At 36.8% G+C, this 22,832-nt stretch overlaps 2 protein-coding genes across 4 annotated transcripts; both read right to left on the reverse strand.

Moving 5' to 3' along the window:
• Positions 1–1,355: 1,355 nt before the first annotated feature.
• Positions 1,356–11,185, reverse strand: LOC143860412 (long-chain-alcohol oxidase FAO2-like). Of its 3 annotated transcripts, XM_077371027.1 has the most exons (4): positions 11,049–11,136; positions 4,536–4,714; positions 3,929–4,201; positions 1,356–3,225 (listed from the first exon to the last, which is right to left on the reverse strand). In XM_077371027.1, the coding sequence occupies exons 1-4, from the start codon at positions 11,119–11,121 to the stop codon at positions 1,486–1,488; spliced, it is 2,265 nt and encodes a 754-aa protein (XP_077227142.1). In that variant the 5' UTR covers positions 11,122–11,136; the 3' UTR covers positions 1,356–1,485. The 3 variants fall into 3 exon arrangements, with proteins under 3 accessions (XP_077227142.1, XP_077227140.1, XP_077227141.1); XM_077371025.1 differs by lacking the exon at positions 4,536–4,714 and having other exon boundaries at positions 10,873–11,185; XM_077371026.1 differs by lacking the exon at positions 11,049–11,136 and having other exon boundaries at positions 4,536–4,853.
• Positions 11,186–17,033: 5,848 nt separating this feature from the next.
• Positions 17,034–22,579, reverse strand: LOC143862392 (Transducin/WD40 repeat-like superfamily protein). Its single transcript, XM_077373436.1, has 3 exons — positions 20,479–22,579; positions 18,707–19,335; positions 17,034–17,681 (listed from the first exon to the last, which is right to left on the reverse strand). Exons 1-3 carry the CDS (start codon positions 22,429–22,431, stop codon positions 17,150–17,152), a joined length of 3,114 nt encoding a protein of 1,037 aa, XP_077229551.1. The 5' UTR covers positions 22,432–22,579; the 3' UTR covers positions 17,034–17,149.
• Positions 22,580–22,832: the final 253 nt, after the last annotated feature.

Here is a 22,832-nt window from a genome sequence, read left to right on the forward strand (position 1 = left end):
AGCTTCTTGTTTTCTTTTTGTGTTCATAACTTCTGTTGTTCAGTTGAATTCTTTCACATTATGTAGTAAATTAATTAATTGCATTTGGGTGGTGGTAAGATTGGGAGTACAACTCCAAATTTGCAACAAATACTCTTTGGATTCTTAGCCTAACCAGCAGTACATGTGATTGTATACTCAAATGAACACATTTGAGCAAGTGAGTTAGTACTTGGTACTTACTAGTTAGTAATTGGAGAATTTTACTTATCATTCTGTTTTTATTCATTTCCTTAAAAATTGTAGACCCAAAGAAAAAAAATGCTAGAACACAAAAAATTGAATGATCAAGTATTTGTCTAGTACAACCAACGACTGAAAATTAAATTGATTTTGTGGTCTTTGCAATTCTTAATTAAATTGATTTATCATTAAAATTAGTGATTATTGAGTTTTTGAGGAAAAGGTTTTGACTTGGAAGCTTGTCAATGATGTCGACGGGCTAAGTAGTTTAGCTTGCAATTGTGAAGAAAAAGAGATGAGAACTGATTCCGAGGAAAGAGAGGAAGAAAAATGCATTGATTGAGATAACTCTGATGAAGACATGAATACGTATCAATACTAATGTTGGAGAATTTGATGCTGAGGAGGCTGAGTTTTGAAATAAGGTTTTTAATTATGTGTAGTGATGATGTATAGTTTGATTTGGGTCTTTTAAATCTATAGTTGGGGTGGATGCTTTATTTTGGTTCTTTTAATCATGGGTTTAGATGCTTAATGATTTATGGGTTATGGATGCTTAGTTGGCAAGACTTATCTTCCTTTTACTTTATTTTAGTACTTGAATTGTTTTTACTGGGAAGTTATTTTTATCACTTAAATTTTAGAATGTCTACGAGTTCCTTTTCTTCTTTCAATTTGAATGGGTTTAAAATTTTATTCATATTTATTGTTTGGCAATTTCATGAATCTTTGAGCATCATGATGTGATTTTGAGTTACTGTTGTCTTCGAGTAGCAACTTCAAGCCGATTTCAATCAGTGAAATGATCTTTAACGTTGAAATTATAGACAGATACATACTACTAGTCTTATACCATAAGAAAATTAGGCAATGCTTAAGTGCTAGCCATCTCACTAATCTTCTCGCCAAGACTCGCCTATCGCCTTTACCAACATTGATTTTTATTTTTGTTTTTTCTTTAAATGGACCAGCATTGATTTTTATTCACTTTGTATCATGTACTAAGTTTCTCATTATCGAAGAAATAGTGCATGCCCTTTTGTTGATCCCAGATTTCCTAAAAAACAAAGAAAGACTACATGGATAAGCACATGGCCAGTCAGTGAATACTGAAAGCCGTCTAAAAATATACATCACACAAGAGACCAGAAAGTTATATTCCCATATTTTCTATATCTTAGACAACTAATTAAAGTAAATTGCATATTCTGTAAATACCTAGCCACACTTAGAAGTGGAATTTAATAATTAAGACAGTTTTTTTTAGCTCCTTTTCAAGGACTCTGCAATCCTCTTGGAGATACAATAGGCAATGGACTGTATGGTGATCATGGGATTGACCCCAACAGCATTTGGCATAACACTCCCATCACACAAAAACAAACCTTCTGCTTCCCAACTCTCCCCATGTTCATCAACTGCGCCTTCTTTCTCACTAGCACCCATTCTACAACTCCCCATCTGATGAGCCGAAGAGTAGAGAGTCCAATGCTCTTCCATTGACAATGGCCCACCTACTGCCTTAACCTCATCCAAGAATGCCTCCAAATCTTCTTCCCTAATTCCTCTACATTTGATTCTTTGACCATCACTTCTATAGGTACCCACCTCGATCGCTCCGGCAGCGACCAAAATCCTCAACGCTTCCCGCAATCCCGCAGCCATATTCTCCTTATCCAACCTATCAAACTTGTATTTTATCCTTCCCTCTACCTTCACTTCACCTGACCCTCGATCTCTAACTAGCGAAAACAAATGCGCAGTCCTCCCATATTTCAACATCCTCTCCTTCATATCAAGTCCAGACACCCAAGGAAATAGTGCAGCAAATGAAGAAGGCCCAAGCGCTGGTGCTTCTATGAGAGCCCGAATATTAGAATTTTCGGAAACCACCATATGTAATGACGTAATTATTCCTCCCTCGTACATTTTGCCTTTGAGATCTGATTTGTACTCTGGGAAATATCCCCATACAATTGAAGCAGGGTGGAGATGAAGGTTTTTTCCAATGTTTGGATTCTGTAATCCACTAGAGATCATTAGAGGGGGCGTTAAGAGAGACCCACATGCTGAAATGGTTATTTTAGCTTGGAATTGTAGTCTCTTGGTAATTTTAGGATTGAAAGTTCCTGCCATGATTCCCACACATTTCTTAGGTTTCCTCTTGTCACACTTACTATTTTCCAGAATAAATCTCTCTGCTTTGCATCCTGTTAAGATAACAGCCCCACAATCTACTGCATCAACGAGCCAAGTACGATCGGTCCCTTGTTTCTCTCCTGTCTTACAACCATAACAGCAAGAACCACAGTAATGACGTTCCGAGGAATTCCGTGGAACGTATTCAACTTTTAGACCAAGATTTTCACACCCCTTTCTGAGAACTTGATTCTGAAATCCTTCTTGTACACATTTCTCTACAACTCCGAGCCTCTTGTAGACGGCATCCATGGCTGAACGATAGTCAGAGCTACCAAAGAGTGGGAGTTTGTGTTCTTCGGCCCATTCCTTAAGGACGTGATTTGGTGTCTTTATTGAGGCTGACCAGTTCACTGCTGAGCCACCGCCAACCGTTGATCCTGCTACAATCATCATTTTCCCATCGGCGGTTGCGAGAATCCCACCTGATTCATACATTTGCGTCAAGGAGGGAACCTCTTGACAAGAATAATCGTCGGGAGTGTAGTAATCTCCTTTCTCAAGGACGACAACTTTTTGGCCTGATGTTGCAAGAATTGCAGCCGCAACTCCTCCACCAGAACCCGAACCTACTATTACTACATCACATTCGATTTTATAGAGGTTGTTGATTGGATCTTCTGTTACTTGTAGGCCTTTTTGGGCGAGGGATTCTATAAGGGATGGCTCAGTTTGATCTGCAGTATTAATGATTCCCTTATGTAGACTCCTCCAACCTTGGTTTTTCGACAATTTTTCATCTTTGTCATTGTCTATGTGATACCCAATTGCATTCCATGCTAGGTTTTCTGAATTTTCGTCTGTCTGGAACAAGAAAAGGAAAGATAATAAGTTTGTATCTTGGAAGTCCCAATGTATGGACAAATTGAGAAACAGAAAATTTTCCTCATATTTCTGAGTACTACTGTACTACCTATAATCCATGGTGCAAATTTCAGTTTTTATCAGCATCCAGCAATATTGAACAAGCCTTTCTAAATATTTTTCGAAAGGGAGATGTAACCTATCAACAGCCAATCAGAGAAGTTTAAAGGAGTACTAAAATCAGAACAAGGGAAAGGTGGTAGCATATCCCTTTCCAACATTGCCCGCTATTTCTTCATTAACAGAAATGACAAAGAGACACAAATATCTACTTTTGGGGGTACCAAGTGAGAACACTAGAGGGGGAATTCTCAATTTTCTAATATAACAGTTGTAGTTCTTGTAGTAAAAAAATAGAAATTCTATTTTGAGTACTATCTGAAGGAATTCTCAATTTTCTGATATAAAAGTTATAGTTCAAGTAGTAAAGAAAGAAATTCTAGTTGAGTACTATCTGTTCAAAGTGTTTATCAGTGCACAATTCAACTTGAGTATTATCTGCACTTCATTAAAGTGCTTCTATCTTTTTTTTAGTAATTGCTAAATCGTTCTCGCTTTTCTCAAATCAACACCAAGAACACTAAAAACCAAAAAATAACAAAAAAAAAAAAAAAAAACTGATCAAATAAGTCAGGGGACTCACCAGAGAGAAGAAGGTGAGGAAGCAGAAAATCTTGAGCACCATAAACACAAGCCTCAATGGTGCTATGAACCTCTCTCTTGACCATTTCTTCAGAATCTGTTCTCTCTTCTCCAGAGAAATCTCTGGAAACGTGTGAATGAATGGAAATTTTCCACTCAAACTTGTAGACCCACAAAGAATAAGTGTCCCCAATCTAGTAGCTAAAATCCATAAGATCACTCTAACTAAATAAATAGATTCAGGCAAACCTCTTTCGCTCAAAAGCTGTGCAACCTGTCCCCAACAAAAAAAACATATAAACAAAAGTTGAAGAAAAAGGGTAATCAATATAAAGCAATATATCTTTTCTCCAATTGAAAATCAATTAATCCAACCCAGAATCAGTCCTATTGTCTGATTCAAAAATACCCACAAGACAAAACTTCAAATAAGAGAATAAAAAACCTCAAACTATTAAGATAAAAGCGAATCAGTCCTATTGTCTGATTCAAAAATACCCACAAGACAAAACTTCAAATAAGAGAATAAAAAACCTCAAACTATTAAGATAAAAGCCTAGGAAACAGAGAATAAGAAAAAGCAAATATAGAAATAAAGCCCAAATCACCTCATCTGGCATTGGGTCATGTGACCCAGAAGCAAGATAGAAGGCCTGAATAGCCTTGCTTGGTGGGTCCTCCTTACCAATGACGTGGCAGTTTTCTATTGGGACAGAAGGGATGAAGGTCCCACAAATGGCAGACAGAGATTGGATCTCAGAAGAAGAGAACCCATGATTATAAAAGCCTCGTCTTCTCTGTCCCTTGAAGAGAGGATGAGAATCCTCTCTCTTCATCATTTTCTCTCCTTCCATGACTTAAAACTCTGTAGCTAAAGCAAGCTTGGAACGTCTGGGATTTAAAAAAAAACGCTTCTGTAATCTATCCAAATTACTAAATTCGTGACATTTAGATTTGAGGAAGAAGTCTGTTAAGAATTGGTCTTTTCATTGATTATCCCTTAAATTATTATTAGGGAAATGTTATCAGCACTACTGTATTTTGATGATGGCACTCCTCACTTTATTAAAAGTACAATATGGCCCACACCATAAGATGATCCAAACCGTCCATTAGATGGGCCACAGCCTAAATAGGTTGTGCCTCAAAAATCATTTCCATAGGTTGATCCTAACCCTCCGATCTGTACAGGGATTTAATGTTAGAGGGTTGATCCTAACCCTCTATAGATCGAAGGGTTAGGATCAACGCATGGAAATAATTTTTGGGGCACAACCTATTTAGGCTGTGGCCCATCTAATGGACGGTTTGGATCATTCTATGATGCGGGCCATACCGTACTTTTAATAAAGTGAGGAGTGCTATCATCAAAATACAGGAGTGCTGATAATATTTCCCTATTATTATTACAATATTTCCCTATTATTATTACTAGTAAAAACGCACGTGCAATGCACGTGCGCGAACAAAGGATTATCATCTGAAATTATTTTTTGGGAACAATCAATTTATATTGTGGCCCATTAAATGGATGGTTTGGATTATCCTATGATGTAGGCCGTAAAATATTCAGTACAATTTCATCTTTTTTAATAGGTAAGTTGGGGTTTTGCAGGGACCCTACCGGCTTATTAAAAAATACTTCACTACATAGGCTTACACCATATATATATTCTAACAAGAATTTTGTAACAAAGCCTACAAACCAAAAACATATTTCTTACACTCCCTATTAAAAAAAAACAGTACTGTATAACTAACACCATAGGGTTATCCAAACCGTCCAATTGATGGGCCACATCGTAAATAGGGTGTTCCCAAAAAACATATTTCCATGTGATGATCCTAGCCCTGCGGTCTATAGAGAAACGGCATATTTAGGAAACATTTATTGATTTGAGGGTTGTAATTATCCTATGGAAATGAATTTTGGCACACAACCTACTTACATTGTGGCCCATGAAATGAACGGTTTGGATCATCCTACGATGTAAGCCATACAATACTTTTTTTAATAAAAAAAATACTCACTATCAAGACTTACACTATATAAAAACTCTCATAATCACATAATTTCGCTGTAAATCATGGGGAAACGAGTCAAACGGGCCGGGTCAAAATCACAGGGGGAATTTTAGGGGGCATTGGGCTTGGAACCGCACACTCGCGGGTCAACCAAAATTTTGACCTTTTTTTTTGAAGAAAATTTTTTTTATAGAGATTTGCTAGGCACATTCGCTGAGTGTACTTGTCGGGTTGTAGCCCATCAAAGCAAAAGTACGATTTGTGCAGAGGGGCCAGCAACAAATAATAATCGTACTAAGTTTTAAATGAAAAATTACTAGAAAATGGAAGCAAAGTAACAAAATTACGAAAAAAGTACCGAAAGAGTAATAAAATATAACAATTACGGGAAAAAGTATACAGAAAATTCAAAATTATGACAGTTAAGGTCACAAGAGTCATAAAAAGGAGACAGCTGGCGTATTATATTATTATTATATGATTAGCTTGCAGTGTTTGTTTGGACGTTTCTGTAGGGGCATTTAACGTCTAACATGACAAAAATGCCCTCCAGAAATCGGATGTATTGGTAAAGTTAATTTAACACTTATAGGATAGAAAGCGAATTTCAGTAAAAGAAGGGAACCAATTGTTAAGATTCTCGCTTTATATATATATATATATATATATATATATATATATATATATATATATATATATATATATATATATATATATATAGTAATAAGGATTTTAAGTTTGGGTTTTATATTTTATGATTGTATTATCTTTGTAAGTTTGCTTTTGGAATTGATAAGGAGATGAATATGATGAGGAGGAAAGTCACTTTTACCATAATAGTAAAAAAGGTTTGGTATCAGCATGTACAAGCATGTATATTTAAATAAAATGGGCCTACCACATAAAATGATCCTGTGTATTATATTGGGGGCCCACAAATGAACGATTTAGAACATCAATTGTAGTGGGCCTCGTTGCATGACAGACAATATTCTATTGGAAGGATTGTACGAGGGAAAATGCCATCATCATGAATCAACCATGTAGAGAGAGAGAGAGAGAGAGAGAGAGAGAGAGTTGAAAAATGGAAATTACACAACATCTTGGTCCTAGTTCTTTGTATTAATATGCTCTTAGAGAACATAACAAACTAATTTTTTGGTTTCAGGTTCAACTATAGGCCATGTTTAGATTTCAAGAAAAACATTTCCGACGGAAAATTTTCTTGGGGAAATTTTTGTTCTTTCAACAATTGAGAGGGAAATAGCATATGATTATGCTTAATTAAGAGGGATATTATCATAAATTGAAGTTACCTCCAAGGAAAAATTGAATAGGGCTGGTTCAAGTTATCTTTGTACGTGTGTGTATAAAAAGTAGGAAATTTTAGAAATATTTTTTCTTTCTAAACTTCTCCATAAAATTTCATGCAATCCAATTCCAAACAGGGCCTTAATGAAAAATAATTTAAAAAACTGTGCTTCCTAGGAAAATATGTTGTGTAGACATGTGGTAAGTCGTAACACAAGTGCTAGACAAAATATAGAGCACATCCTTTGGGTAGACCACCACTAGTTTGGCCCATTGCCCTTTGGATCACACAATGATCAGAAGATCCAACGACGTTGATCAGAAATAGATTCTCTTGGCCCCACCTTCATCAGATGATTCTAGACCTTTTAGCAAGCATGGCAATCTAGCGAATGAGATCTCCAGTTGGCACCTAACCTCGACTTACAGGGTCACCTTGTGATGATCTGTGCCCTAAGCACACATGTGCATTGGGTCATGATTGTTGCTAGTCCACCTCTAAAATAATTGACTCTAAGCTGTCAATTTTCTATTTTCATTCTCTTTTCCTCTTCTTTGGGTATTACAAATTGGGGATTTTTGCTGATTAGTCCCTAAGAAAAGCATATTATCTTAGCAGTCGTACTTTTAGAAAATATTTGCTAAAAAGTCCCTAAAACTCACCTACGTCAATTTTCTCCGTTCAAAATTTTAAAATGTCAAATTTACCCACCAACCCCTTTAATCCGTTTTGGCGTATTTTGATTTCCCTTCCAATATTTTCGAAGAAAATTTAGGGAATAAGAAAAAGTAATATCTTTTTCAAGATTCTCTTCCAAAATCTTGTAAAATCTTTCAAAGTTGTTAACGTTTTAGCCCATTTTCACTTTCTATTTGACAATCTCCCTCTAAAATTAATAGACATAATTCCCCTCTTAAATCATTTGAAAAAAAAATTTCATAGAAATAATTTTCCATCAGAGATATTTTCTTGCAATCCAACAAAGATAGGAATTTCTTGGAAAAGTTTGAAATGAAAATTATTCCTAAAATTTCTTACTTTATTTATCCATGAAGAAAAGATAAATCAAACCGACCCTATTTAATTTATTTTAGAGGGATTTTCAATTTATTTAAAATGCTTTTTTTGTTGAAGGATTTTTTGACAAGAATATTGGAAGAGATAATATTTTTGCTTATTTCCTAGTTATTTTCCGAAAACATTGGAAGGGAAATCTAAAAACGCTAAAACGGATTAAATGAGTTGGGGGTAAATTTCCCATTTTAAATTTTTTAATGGAGAAAATTAACGTTTGTATGTTTTAGGCACCTTTTAGCAAATATTTTCTAAAAGTAGGACTGCTAAGATAATATGATTTTCTTAAGGACTAATAAGCAATTATTTTGCCATGCAGGGCTAATGAGCAAAAATCCCTACAAACAGACATCCAGGCTAGTGTGCATATTAGGGGCATGTTTGACAACCATGAAAATAAAATTCGTGGAATATTTGTCTACCCAAACAGCAGGGAGAGAGAGAGAGAGAGAGAGAGAGAGAGAGAGAGAGAGAGAGAGTTTTTGGGCTGGAAATAGAGAGAGTTGTTTTGGGCTGGAAATAACAGAGAAAAATCCTTCTTAAAATAGTATGTTGAGAGAGAGAGAGTTGTTTTGGGTTGGAAATTAGAGGAAAAAATCCCTTTTAAAATAGTATTTTTTTTCACTGTTTTCGAGCCCCAACTCATGCTTTCCTCACTCACCCCCTCTTCTGCCTCTTTCTCCCAACTCTTTTGCGTCGCTCTTACACCAGGCAAACATATATTATATGAAATATTTTTTCATGGCTGCCAAAACATGAAAGGAAGAGGAAGAACAAAAAGGGAAGAGAAAAGTGGAAGAAAAAGAAGAGAAAGAAAAGAGTCACTAAGGAAAAAAGAAGAATCGACGCTGAAAAAATGAAAAAATAAAAGATACAATAACCGTGGGTGAAAGTGAGATGAACCGCCAATAATTCTTTTACTAGCGGATCACCGGGGTCCACCTTTCCGCCTGCTAATATACCGTTGGCAAAGCTTTAACCGGCATATAATATTATCCGCTTGGAAATTATTCCTTGGGCGCTATCCTGACCACGATGGGTGTATCAATCTGCCACTTAAGACTAACTCGTGGTGTCCCCGGACCATCCATGTGGAAGCACGGCGCATAATATAACTATATGTCTAATTTGTGTTGAGGGAAAATGCAGCTTTTTGCACAATTCCATTCTGCTCTTGTGCTAGAAAAAGGATTTTTTTTCTTATAATTCCTTAATTCTGCAAAATATTTCTCAAATTAGTCATTGTAAATTGTAAAATAGTCGACAAGCTTAACTTCTACCAAAAATTTTTTTTTATCAAAAGCATAAATATTGCACCATATTATGTCATTCAATCGCTTCTAAAATGATGATTCTGTTGGCTATATAACTTTTAGCCTTGCCATTTTTCTTACAAAGATAGTTGCAGTTTCATATGATACGAAAACGAAAATTATTGTCAAAAAATTGCTTTTAGAGTTGTTCAAAGGAAAATCTAGTAAAAATGGGTTTATTATCTAATCTATCTTAACATAAATAGCATTAAGGGGTTATCATGAATATATTTTTTTTAAAGTCAAATTCTTTGGCTAAATCATAATCCTTGTTGATTTTATATGGTTGGAAGTTCCAGGTGAAAGCAAAGACATCCCACATCCGAAAGGTGAAAGAGATGTGTATGGGCTTATGACGATATGGGCATCTTCCCTTAACGCCTAGCTTTTAAGGGTGAGCTATGCCTGGGGACCAACATATAATTTATGAATTAGACATGTATATATGGGTAAGAGATTTTATATGTTGCGTGAAGAGATGAATATGAAACAAAGTTTAAAAATAGTGCCCGGGTGCAACCAAAATAAAAAGTTGCCTATACGAAACTCAAAAGTGCCATGCAGTTCGCACCTACTAACAAAAAAGAGGCACAACGTGCGTGCACCAAAGTCCACACATTTTGGCTTACGTAGTTTAGCACATGCACAAAACCCTCAACATACAGAAAAATAATTGTACATATAGACTATTGATATTCCCACAGCCATATTTTTATAATGAGATCGACAGACTCACCTTGTCTTTTCTTATTTAACTAGGTGTCAAAAGCTCTTTTTTTTTAAGATGGCAAAGAATAATAATAATCGAGATGATCAATGAAATACGAAAGTCAAGGGCAAAAAAAATGCAAATAATGCAAAAGCAACTCAAGGGCTCCCTTAAGGCTATTACAACTAGGTGTCAAAAAGCTATTACAATTCTAAAAAAAACTCTAAATAGCTAGTTAAAAAAGAAAAGACAAGGTTAGTTCGTCTCATTATCAAAACATGGCACATATATCCCACAAAAAAAATGGGGTGGAGAGATGATATCCACAGCCTTCTTTAAAAGGCTTCTTTAAAAGAACAAACAGTGCTCGTCATGTTACACTTCTCTAATTAGGTTGAAGTCCCTAAATTCTATCAACACACAATCAAAGAAGTGTTCAACAGAGTGAGGAATACTATTAACAAAACGTAGTTCAGATATCATTTCCCAAAGAAAAAAAATCCCAAAATTACCTCATCTGGTATAGGATCCTCACCCCCAGAAGCAAGGAAGAACCTCTGAATGGCTTTGCTTGGTGGGTCCTCCTTCCCACTGACGTGGGCTCCATCGATTGTCACAGATGGTAACAATGTCTCACATATGGCAGCCACAGACTTCATCTCATATGAAGAGAAGCCATGACTGTAACTCTCTTTTCTCCTCCTTCCCCTCAACAAAGAATGACACTCCTTTTTCCCCCTCATCTTCTCTCCTTCCACCATAATAAATTTTTCTCTGGCTATCAGAACTCTATCTCTCTCGTATTTGGCCTTGAAAATGTTATGCACTCAAACGAAATATTTATACACTTTTCAAGTAAGTTGTTATTAATAGCTTTCAAAACAAAGCTACAGTTTGTTTGTAGTGGTTAGGTTATGCCTCACCTGTCTATTTACATCTGTTCGGTATCTTGGGCCATGGATATTTCATTGATGGAGCCTACAAGTCTTTGTCCAAAGAGATTGCACTGATGTCGGATAATCTTAACCGTCCAATCAATGAACTTTGCAACTTGGTTAATGACCTACCGCGCTGATTAGATAGCTAAGATTATCTAATTGGTGTGTCGTTTGGACTAAGACACACATTCATAGTGGGCCCCATCATCGTACGCACTATATTAAATAGATGTTTCTTCTTTATTTATATAAGTGGGCCCACCTCTATTCTTTCAATAATGAATGGTTGGATGTATTTTAAGTAATTAAACGAGTCACCTAATGTGCATGTGCCTCCAAGTAGAGGAATTCTTCAAGAATCTTTAAATCTACCCCTGCTAGTTTGTCCTATTCGTAAAAAGAGCACGGAGCATATGAATAAAACAAACTAACAAAGGTGGATGGATGAATTGATTGGGTTGAAATTCCAATGACCAACCACCATTATCTACCTCATAAACTCTCATTTGATAGCCACTTGGTTTTATTAAAAGATGAGTCCTTTCTCGAAACAGAAAGAAGTACAGGGCTAATTACAAACGGGTGGATGAAGAAAATTGGGGAAAATAGACTTGTAAAGTTGTAAAAATGTGAGTCTTTTGTTCAAGTGAGGTGGCCATTCTGGCACCACATACCATTGGAGTTGAATCAGACATGTACTTTCTTTAAAAAGTTGAAATTAATAACAAAAAACAAACTAGCCAATTTTCATTTTGGGCAAGTTGGGCTACCATGGATTTTTTTTTTTATCACGATAATTCGGTGTCTCCAAGTGGAGATAGAGGGTGAAGTCACTAAAAATCAAGAAACAAAATCTAGGAAACTAGTGTCTACGGTGATGAGAAGTGGCTAAAAATCCTGAAACAATCATCTCTACTCAAAATCGGATCAATATTTTCCTGATTTTTAGCAACTTCTCATCTCCAGATACACTAACTTCCTGAATTTTGTTTCTTGTTTCCTGATATTTAGCGATTTCACCCTCTTGTCCACTTGGAGACACGGATTTATCATGAAAAGAAAAAATCCAGGCGGCCAGACATGGCCTAACTGAATCAAAACATTCAAATTCACACTTATGCACTCGTAAGAAAGAAGGGAGAAATGAGACAACAATGAAACAATGGAATTTGGACTTGGGATTTGCTAGCGTCCATCGCATCGCAGAAGGCATTTTGCGGATGGGCTGTGGCATGTGGGAGCAGCCAAATCGACTCAGTTTTCAGCAGATTTTGTCTTCATTCATGAGGTGGCTGCTCTCACATGCAACAGCCCATCCGCGAAATGCCTTCTGCCATGGACTCTAGCAAATCCCAAATACTTTAAGTATATATTTATTATTTCTAAAGAATGGAAACTAAATGGGTTAAGGTAGGTTGCAAATGGGAAGTTAATTGTCTCCAATATACACTGTCCTACAATCGTCTTTTGAAACATGTGATGAAAATGATAGATATCATCCCAAATCCGGTTATTACTTGTGCCTCTTACTAGCATTTATTGAAAGAAAGCGCGTCACATGTGGATTTGATAAAAGGTTCAGATTCTGTTACACCCACTCCTCAACCCGTGTCATGTATCCTTTCACATATCATGAAGCCAAACCCGTCTACTGTAACTCTCCATTAAGACTCTCTCCGTACATGAAAAATCTCAACCAACTCCCCGGTGACGCAAAAACGCACGCACATTCATGACTTGAGTTTCTGTGGCGCAAGTAAAAACAGCTGTTATTACCTTTACATTGTAGGAATCTTTGCAACAAAAAACTATTCCCAAATTTCATACTTTTCTATTGTTTGATTACCGGTAAAAAAGTTAAGAGTTAAAAAACAAAAACCTTGAACCACCAGATTTCAAATTCTATCTCCTAACCTTTAATTTGTAATGATTATTAGTTTCCTGTAAATAGACTTAGTATATGGAGCGCGCAACTTTAGTAACGTAAGGAGGTGGGGGGATGATGTAATAAATATGACTAGATAGGAGGTACCTAAGAGGGATATATTTCGTTATCTTAGTTCAATCCTACGTAAAGAATGAGAGATTGAAGAGGATGTTGACCACAGAGTAAGAGCAAATTGGTTGAAGTAGAAGCATGCTTAAAGAGTTATGTGCGACCGTAAAATACATACCAAGTTAAAGAGAAAGTTTTATAAGACAGCTGTGAGGCCAGCCATGCTGTACGGTTTAGAATGTTCGGCCACAAAGAAGCAGCGTGTGCATAAGACGGGTGTAGCGGAGATGCAAATGCTTAGATGGATGTGCTGCCACACATAGTTAGATATAATTACAAATGAAGACATCCCTAAAAAGGTGGGGGTGACACTAATTGAGAAGAAGATGAGAGAGCACTACTTAAGATGGTTTTGGCATATCCAATGTAGGCCTTTGGATGCTCCAGTGAGAAGAAGAGACTCGTGCCAAGTTGATGGAGTAAAAAGAGGTAGGGGCATACCGAAAACAACTTGGATAGAGACAGTGAGGAAATACTTGATGGCTAGGAACATAACAGATAACAAGACCTCGGATAGAAGAGAATGGAAGAAAATAATGCATGTAGATGAACCCAACTAGTGTCAGGATTAGACTTAGTCAATTTGATCTGGGTAGATTCTTTCATCTTCTTCATGAAAATTTTCTAAAGAATTAATTAGCCAACCCCAACTAGTTTGGGACAAAGGCTTAATTGAGTTGAGTATTAGTTTCCTTTAAATCGTGAAGAGGAAAAAAATTTCCTGAGAAAAGACTTCTTGAACAAGGTTTTAAATTTTGGTTTTGGTACCGGTTTCAGACCCCCGGGTCGAATTTCGAAATTTCGGCCGAAATCAGGCAAAACGAAGAAAATAGTATTTTATTTGATATAAAATTTCTGCCGAAATTACTAAAATTTTGGTAAAATAATTAAAAAGAAAACATATTTTTTGTGTGAAATTTCGGAAAAAACGAAATTTCGACCGAAAGTTCGGTCGAAATAAAATACCGTTTCGGATAAGTGTGATTTCGGTGTCTGTCTCCACTGAAACCTGAAATCTGAAATTTCGGATATCGGTCGAAATTTAAAACCATGCTTATAAACAACAAGGAATGCTAGCTGCAGACGCACCTTAAATACAAGCACAACTTTTCCCTAAAAACAGGTGTAAAAGTATGAAAGCACGTATGTGTAAAATGATTTCGTTACAAAACCTCATCAAGCTTGATCAACGATCGATGAAAAGGTGAAACAACATAATCAACATTGGAAAACACTTCTAAAACAGGATCCCATTTAGAAAATAAAGGCAATGGTGAAAGTGACCGTTGACATTGTCATTTTCACGTGAATTTTTCCATTCCGTCGAGATGAGAACTCACTTTTTTTGTCTTATTACACGTGTCAATTGAAAGGTATAATGTTTTTTTCCCAAACGGGATCCCGTTTCCTAGCAGCCCTCAGCAATATTTGAACGGACCGAAGGTTCTTAAGTTTGCACTAAGTTGTGTCTAACAAAGTACCATTTTCCTTCTAGTGCCTGATTAATTAGGCAAAGGAACACAGGATTAGCTTACAGTTATTTGAGGAAAGGTTGAGGACTCTTGTTCTTGAAGTAGCTTACACTACAAAGGTGAGTGTTGTTTTCTTAGTATTAATTGCTTCATTCTAAGCTAGTTTGCTTATTTTAAAATTTGAAGATGGGTTAGTTTTAATTCTGGAGTTATCACACTCCCCTCCCAACAATAAACAAAGTTTTAAATCAATATCAACCAGTCTGAAAATTTTCTAATGCTATTGGACACAAATTGCGTTAGCTACTTTAATAATGTTCTTTAAAGAATGATTTAGATTCAAGACTGCATCTGCATAAAAAACTCTATGAGGGGCCCACCACAACTTGTAATGCATCTGCTGCCGTGGATGATGAAGCTCACCACTTGCTCAAATAAAGATTTACCCAGTGCGTCCCACACTTTTGGAGTAAGTGGTGGGTCCATCTTCATCTGATCACTATCAGATTGAGATATGATGGTTGATCATTGCATATACACAATTTAATCTGTAATGTATATACTGATATCATTCCTCTAGGCCTCTATTGAATGTAAGAAAATCATTTCTGGTGGAAAGATTTTTCTTCCACGATTTAGAGACAAATGATATGATTATAGTTAATTTATAGGGATATTATCATAAATTGATGGCCACTCCAAGTAAAAATTGAATTGGATTCGTTCAAGTCATCCTTTTCATGTGTAAAGAATGTATTAACGTTTAGAAATATTTTTTCCAAACAGGGCCCTAGTTAGTAACCCCACTATCTAGAAAGGGAAATGATTTAGATGAAAATCAAACGTAGGAAACTTAATATCTTTGGCAAGGAAAATTTATCCAACACAAATCAAAGCAGTCCAATTTCATCTTCTGAACAATATGAATTAGATAGCAAAGGATTATGTAAAATTATTCCAGCATAAAAGCCCACAGATACATCAGCAATTCCATTTGACTAAACGGCAAACAAAGACAACGTCACTCCAAAGTAGTTCTGGTGAGGAAAATGCTTCAGTTGCATTGGAATCACAAGACAACAGGAAATGCAGAGTATTAACACTAATGCCCTGTTCGTTTGGGATTATGACAACCGATTGCCACCCCCACGCCCCCAATCCGATTATGGGACTCTTTTGAGTCCAATAATCGGATTGGGGGGTCGCAATCAGTGGATTTAATCATTGGTTTGTGTCGCATATCAGTAGAGATGGGTTGGGCCAATTCCCACTTGGATTTAGTTTAACCCAATACCTGTTATTAACTTATTATACATGGACGATTGTAAAAATGACCAACTGCAAACAATAGAGGCTTAGGTGAGCATCCTCGCATTTTGGGAGGTGTTTAGATTCATCCTCGCATTTCGAGAGGTGTTTAGATTCCGTGTGTTGCACGAGTACGAATATGAGCGTCGAAATCTGACATGGGTATTGAGTGTCAGGAATAGCTAACCTAAAAAAGGATTCGTGAATTCGGCTAGTTTTTATTCTTTTACGCATAAGTACATATAATATTTATTTTCATATGAAAAAACTTACTATTAGGATAGATAAAACTCAAAACATGTGATAATTGTAAGTTTGCTGTAGTATTTAGAAAAAAAAAATAGATTAAAGAGAACAAGAACTGTCTAGGTGAATCCATACACATGTGATAATTGTAAGTTTGCTGTAGTATTTAGAAAAAAAAAATAGATTAAAGAGAACAAGAACTGTTTAGGTGAATCCATACACATGTGATAATTGTAAGTTTGCTGTAGTATTTAGAAGAAAAAAAAAGATTAAAGAGAACAAGAACTGTCGAGGTGAATCCTAATAGTATGGGAACCCGACACATGTCCAAGATGGTTACTTCACTTGTTGTGAAGAATCCATATAACATAGGATTTAGTAAATAGGTGAATAAGAAGATATATCTGGCAAGAGTTATAGCAATAGTTTGAGTGAGTAAGAACACGTAGAGAAGTTATTTATGTATTCTCTTTTTTCATACCCACCTGGATCTTCTGTTCATCAACTAGTTTTGCATGTAGGGTTTGATTGCTTTTCTCTCATACAACTATAGAAGCACTTCCTTGGGTATGAGATATGACTAAACATCATAACCAGGGACTTATATTATACTGATGAGATTTGGAAATTGATATTGACACAATAAGCTGGTGTACCATAAGACAAATCTTAATGTATCGGAGCAAAATTATTCATGTCAGGCCAAATTACATGAGAAATAAACACAACTATAGTATAAGATAGAGTCTCTTCCACCATGCATAAATAACTACGAAAAGTACCTCCAAAGCGCTGGGCGATCTCTCGATATAAGTAGGACCCGAGATGCTAAATAATCAAAAGAAGGGCAATATAAATCATCTGGACCAATGATTTCTGTTGCTTCTCTGGTGATTCCATGATTAATGGATAAAGATTGCATGTGTGCATCCTTGAAGGTGTCAAACACAAACAGTCCAAGTCCACATATTCCCATAACATGATCTGAATTCCCCCATATTTGAGTAATGGACGAGTGATGGAAGTGAGCATTGGACTCTGGCAGCAAATAAGTACTGACAAGTTTTCCTTTGCGCAACGAGAAGTGTTGCACACACGAGCGAGGGTGTTCCTTTGGTCCTGATCTTGCATTGGTGCTACCAACAAATATAGAGTCCCCAGCTGAGAAAATTGACTGGCTACTTCCCCCATGTTTGGGTATCTTATGGCCTACACCAGATGGTAGACGAAAGTCTAAAACACTGATAGCTTCTTGTGTGCAGAACACTCCGTCATTTCCTTCCGCTTCAGACGAACTAACTCTGCATATCAAGGATAAGAGAAACTTTCAGAGATTAGTATAAAGATAAAAAGAGTGCAACTTGCATTTTTTGATGGTTGTCCCGAAGAAACCGAGCGACCATCATCAGTAATTTTAAATTTCCAATTCATGGCCACAGGTGGGATCTCTTCATCTGTTATGAACAACAGAAACTAAGGCATTTCATAAATCAGAATCAGACACACCCAATGCTTCTCAGCTGAGTAAGAGAGATTATCAGGTTCCCATAAATGCTAGCACAAATATAAGCAGAGAAGTAGGTTTGATTTAATGTAGGCAATGATTATAAGCACTAAAGAAGGCTTCACGACTGATTACAATTACAAGTAGTTTTAAGGATTTATATTTTCACATGTTTTATTCATGCAGATTTAATGTTATGCTTTTGGAAAAAGACCCACACAAATATTTGAAACTTAAGATAGGATTTTAAGCTTCAAATACATTTTTTTAAGAGAAAACGGTTTCTACACACAAGTGTAGATAAGTTATCTACACACTAGCTTAAAATACAGAGGAGGCCCACGTTGTTTGGGTGATCCAAAACATTCATTTGATTGGCCCTCACATAGATAGGGTGTCCAAAAAAAATCAGCTCCATAGGATCATCCTAACCCTTCGAACCGTGGAGGCAAAAAATGGACAGATTTGTGAAGGTTTATACACGTCCATTTTACCTCCACAAATCGTTGGCTTGGGATGACCCTATGGAGCTGATTTTTTATGGACACCCTATCTATGTGAGGGCCAATCAAATGAATGGTTTGGATCACCCAAACAATATGCCCTCCACTGTATTTTAAGCTAGTGTGTAGATAACTTATCTACACTTGTGTGTAGGAACCGTTTTCCCATATATATATATATATATATATATATATATATATATATATATATATATAAGGAACTACTAAACTACACTATGAAAAGTGAAAGAGCAAAGCTGAACAGAAAAATGATACATGACAAGCAAGTAAGCAACAGATTAAAGAATAAAAGTTTCACCTCTTTCGAACACCACCACCTAATTCAGCATCAGTGTTATTCACATGAAGGGCAGAGACCTTTTTACCAAATAGGGCAATAGACAGCAAGGACTGTGGATTGAGTGAGTTCACGTCCCAGAGACTAATGGCTTCGGTTTCAGCAATAACAACCTTCCCTTTGTTTCTCCACTGCAAAGGGCTCGAGTAATCCATTGTAAGGACTGGCATCGGTACTTCCCATTTCATAACGAGATCCCCATCACGAATATCATAAATGCTAGCAACCCTCTGACAGCTGGCAGTTGACACCAGAAGAGGTCCACAAGGCTTATACCACCACTGTTGGCTTCCAGGAGCTATGATAGTGGATAAAGCATTTCTTCTGCATGTACTGTTGTTGGGCAGGGGACCAAGCACTGTTCTTGAAGAAGAAGAATAAGAAGTGGGTGTTCCATCCTCAACTCGAAAAGCTCGTATATCTTTAGTATAAAAATCCCACGAGCAAAAACCTGAGTCCAGAGTATTTCCCGCTGATGCTGCCACAACATATCTTCCTGAGCAGCCATCAGAACCAGTAGCACGGATTAACCAACAATCACCCCACAAGTTATGTGAGACCCCAGAAGGGGGCTTATATTCATTCTTCTCCTGAAATGGAAACAAATCGCACAAGCACGTACAAGCATGAACAAATATTAAACATATAATTAGGTAAAGCAGTTCCGATTTAATGAATACAGTTTCTTATGAATATCAGAAGCAAGAAAATTGGAAACCCATATTGACAAGGCAAAATGAACAAAGAGTTATTTATTGTGAATACCAGGACCATGGTAGTAAAAATGCATAGGTGGTTTTAAACGAAAGACTCGTTGGGCAACTACGCAAAAGCCCAGGCAACAATACTAGAGAAAGATTAAAAAGGAAGAAAAAAAGAAAATTAGCAAAGATACTTCAGCATATTTAGCATCTGTACAATGATATCTATGATCAAAAGGTTTATTTCATATCATTTACATTGTTCAACGTTTATGGTCGACTACAATATTGACATGGAGGAAAAACTAATCAAGTATAGAAAATCAGAAATCAAAACTGCTGGCAAACTAGCAAGATGAAAAAATTAGAAACAACAGATAAATATATCAAACTAGCATACAATGGATAATCACTATGTCAAATAATTCAATATGCTATTAACCAAACGTTCTTTGAGAATAACAATTACTCTCAGCCTCTCGGGGCTTCATGCCTCAAATCTCACAAAATGAGGACAGAACAAGTCTTAAACTATAATTCCTACAAATAACCTCTTTTTTCGAGGATGATAACTCTTAAACTATGAGCAATATTTCCATATGTAAGAAAAAATACAACTATAATAAACATCACTAAAAGTTCATTTTGCCAAGTCCCTAGGTGATCACATTTGGCCTCGGCAGTTGTCTATAAAAGCAGACCAGAGCCAGGTCTAGCACCCAAGCTGATCTTACCTTAGTGACAGACCCCTGACTAGATGCCTAGGCAAATCCTTTGACAATAATTATAGTAAACAAGCAAGAAATCCAGTGTACAAAAGATATCGCCTGAAACTAAAACATGGTTCTAGCATCAATATCCAGAGCAGCAATATAACCACAGAATGTGAATAAAGGAAAAGCATGAAAGCCAGAATTATTAAGCATTTAAACTTACCCTAACAACTTATTCTAATGTTAGTGTACAAAATATCAGTTTCGAAGAGAAAGAGGTTTTTATAAAAAGGTTGGAGAGTATAGACAGAAGCTATACCTCAGAATTTGTAATATCATAAAAGGAACATGAACCATCATCATGAGCAAGAAGAACAGATTCACCCTCAGACACAAACCATCCACCAGTAGCAGATTTACATCCTATTTCCCGCAACTGATTAATGGAAGAATCTTCAATATCCTCCAGTAGAATCATTGCCGGCCTATTTTCTTGATCATCAAAATCTTCAAGGTTTTCATCGGTCGTGAGTGTGACATCCTCCTCATTACAACCCCCACCAACCAACTTCTTTGGAACGCCTTGTGCTGCTGAAGTTGAACTACCATCGGACTCCATTTCCTGAATTGTAGAACTCTTTAATTGGAGGCGTCGGTCATTAGTGTTAATCTTTGATTGTTTTCTTTCTAGGGAAGCCAAAAATTCCAATGCAATAGGGTTCTCATCAATGGACCTCAACAATCCGTCGTCTGGCGCTGAGTCACTAGTGGATTGGTTTTGATCCTTTCCCATACTATTAGCAGACGATGTACGAGCCCTGAGTAATTTATGATGAGGAAAGAACCTCGCTTCTAATTCTTCATGATTCAATGCTTTAACTGAGTCTTTCAAACTAACATCAAGGCCATCTTGATTCTTGTCTGCATTTCGATACTGCGAGCCGTCATTTTTTATAATTTCAGTGAAACCCACATTACTTTTACTGTTGTACATTACATGATCCACAGCTTTCTCAATTCCTGAAATCTTATCCTGAATATCAGAAAGAATCAGCTTTGACGTATCCGGGTTGTTCTGATCCAGCATCTCCTTGGTTCGCTTAATATCGGATGCAATTCTTCGAACCTTTCCTTCTAAGAAGGCAAGCTTCTCATGGAGCTTGCTTGGATATTTGTCAACAGGACGAGCAACTTTATGCTCTTCCCCATCCTTCTGGTCCTTGGGATCTTTGAGAACCCTGAAACCATTCAAAGATTTTTCACCTTCCCTTAACAAATTTGAATCAACATGGACTGCATCTATAGCTTTATTATCCCCATTTCCTTTCAAATCAGAAACTAAGTTAGTTTTCTCCTTAAAATTTTCAAAACCCTCAGCACTACTGGATGCAATTTCACTCTTACCATTTGAATTCAAACCCACACAAGTTTTTTCCTCATAAGTGTCACTAGTAAAATCTTTCTCACCTACTACCTCCAAATTCAAGTCCGAACGAGTACCATCATTACGATCTTCTACAACATCCATAAATTCTTCACACTTTTCATCCAAATTATAATTTAAACAAACTTTCTCTTTACAGCGCTCAACAACCCTAAATCCCTTTGAAGCATTTTCAACAGACTTTCCCCGATTCGAATCTAAATAAACCCTAATCTTACCATCATCTAAAACCCTAACACCATTCCCAATATTCCCTTTCGAATCATTCACAGAATTCTCATCTCGTCCTTCTAAATTCGAATTCGAATAACCTTTCTTCTGCGAACATTTCGCTAAATTCCTAATTCCATTCAAAGATTTCCCTCTATCCACATGACCTAAAACCTCCAATTTCGCCTTCAATTCATCAGTTTCAGCTAATGATGTCTTCTCTAGGGTTTTCAAATGGTCAGAATCAGAAACCCTAGATAGACGATAAGTACGAAGATCCGAAAGATAGCGAGCAAAATCCGAGGGTTTAGAGCTCTTACCTTTAGGCAAAGACGAAGTCGACCACCGGACTCTTGGATCTCCTTCTTTGTCGGAACCCGCCGCAATCTTATCGATCCGCTGCATCGGCAGTGGCCGGACGATTGGTTTCGGACATGCGGTCGGAATTCTAGCACTGGAAAGTGTTCTTGTATTTTCTTTTCCGGTAGGTTTTTTGCAGCTGCTAGGGTTTTCTTTTTGGGCGTTTTGCGTGGGAGTCTTGTAGGGTTTTATCGCCGTTATTTTTCCACCGGCACCACCGCGTTCTTTCAGTCTTCGTGCAGACGATGAAGAGGACATTTTTTTTTTTTTTGGTCTGTGAACAGAAAGAGAGGGGGAGAGAGAGGGTTTTAATATGTTGAAAAAGGCGGGAAATGTTTCGGAATTTGAATTTTAAATTTTACAAGGGAGTTTTGTAGTCTGCGCTTTCTATCACTACCATTGCTAGGAGTAGTGGAGCCTGAGGAGGGCAGTGGGACCCGTTTGGAGATTCCATCATAAGTGGAAGATTATCGAAATTTAGGGTGATAATAAATTCGCACCCTTTTTATATGTTAAAAAAAAGCGTTAAAATCGGCAACAGTTCACGTTAACAGGGGCGCGAATCATCCTGTAGGGGGTGCGAATTTATCATCTCCCGATATCTATTGCAAAATCTATGATGAATGACGCGGTCGGAGGATTGCTCGCCGAGTAGAGGT

Source organism: Tasmannia lanceolata, unplaced genomic scaffold (assembly GCF_043159265.1).
Source record: "Tasmannia lanceolata isolate RefF3 unplaced genomic scaffold, GAP_Taslan_0.1 ptg000037l, whole genome shotgun sequence".
In the NCBI taxonomy this organism is placed as follows: domain Eukaryota; kingdom Viridiplantae; phylum Streptophyta; class Magnoliopsida; order Canellales; family Winteraceae; genus Tasmannia; species Tasmannia lanceolata.

Bases quoted from the DNA above. Each gene is read 5' to 3' on its own strand.
- LOC143860412 (XM_077371027.1), bottom strand. From the start codon at position 11,121: ATGGTGGAAGGAGAGAAGATGAGGGGGAAAAAGGAGTGTCATTCTTTG. The intron at 4,715-11,048 runs GTTACAGTCATG...AGAGAAGACGAG, and splicing joins GGGAAGGAGGAGAAAAGAGA to GCTTTTATAATCATGGGTTC. The intron at 3,226-3,928 runs GTGAGTCCCCTG...TTCTTGTTCCAG, and splicing joins TCCTCACCTTCTTCTCTCTG to ACAGACGAAAATTCAGAAAA.
- LOC143862392 (XM_077373436.1), bottom strand. From the start codon at position 22,431: ATGTCCTCTTCATCGTCTGCACGAAGACTGAAAGAACGCGGTGGTGCC. The intron at 19,336-20,478 runs GTATAGCTTCTG...TTTCCATTTCAG, and splicing joins ATGATATTACAAATTCTGAG to GAGAAGAATGAATATAAGCC. The intron at 17,682-18,706 runs GTGAAACTTTTA...CTTGATATGCAG, and splicing joins GGTGGTGGTGTTCGAAAGAG to AGTTAGTTCGTCTGAAGCGG.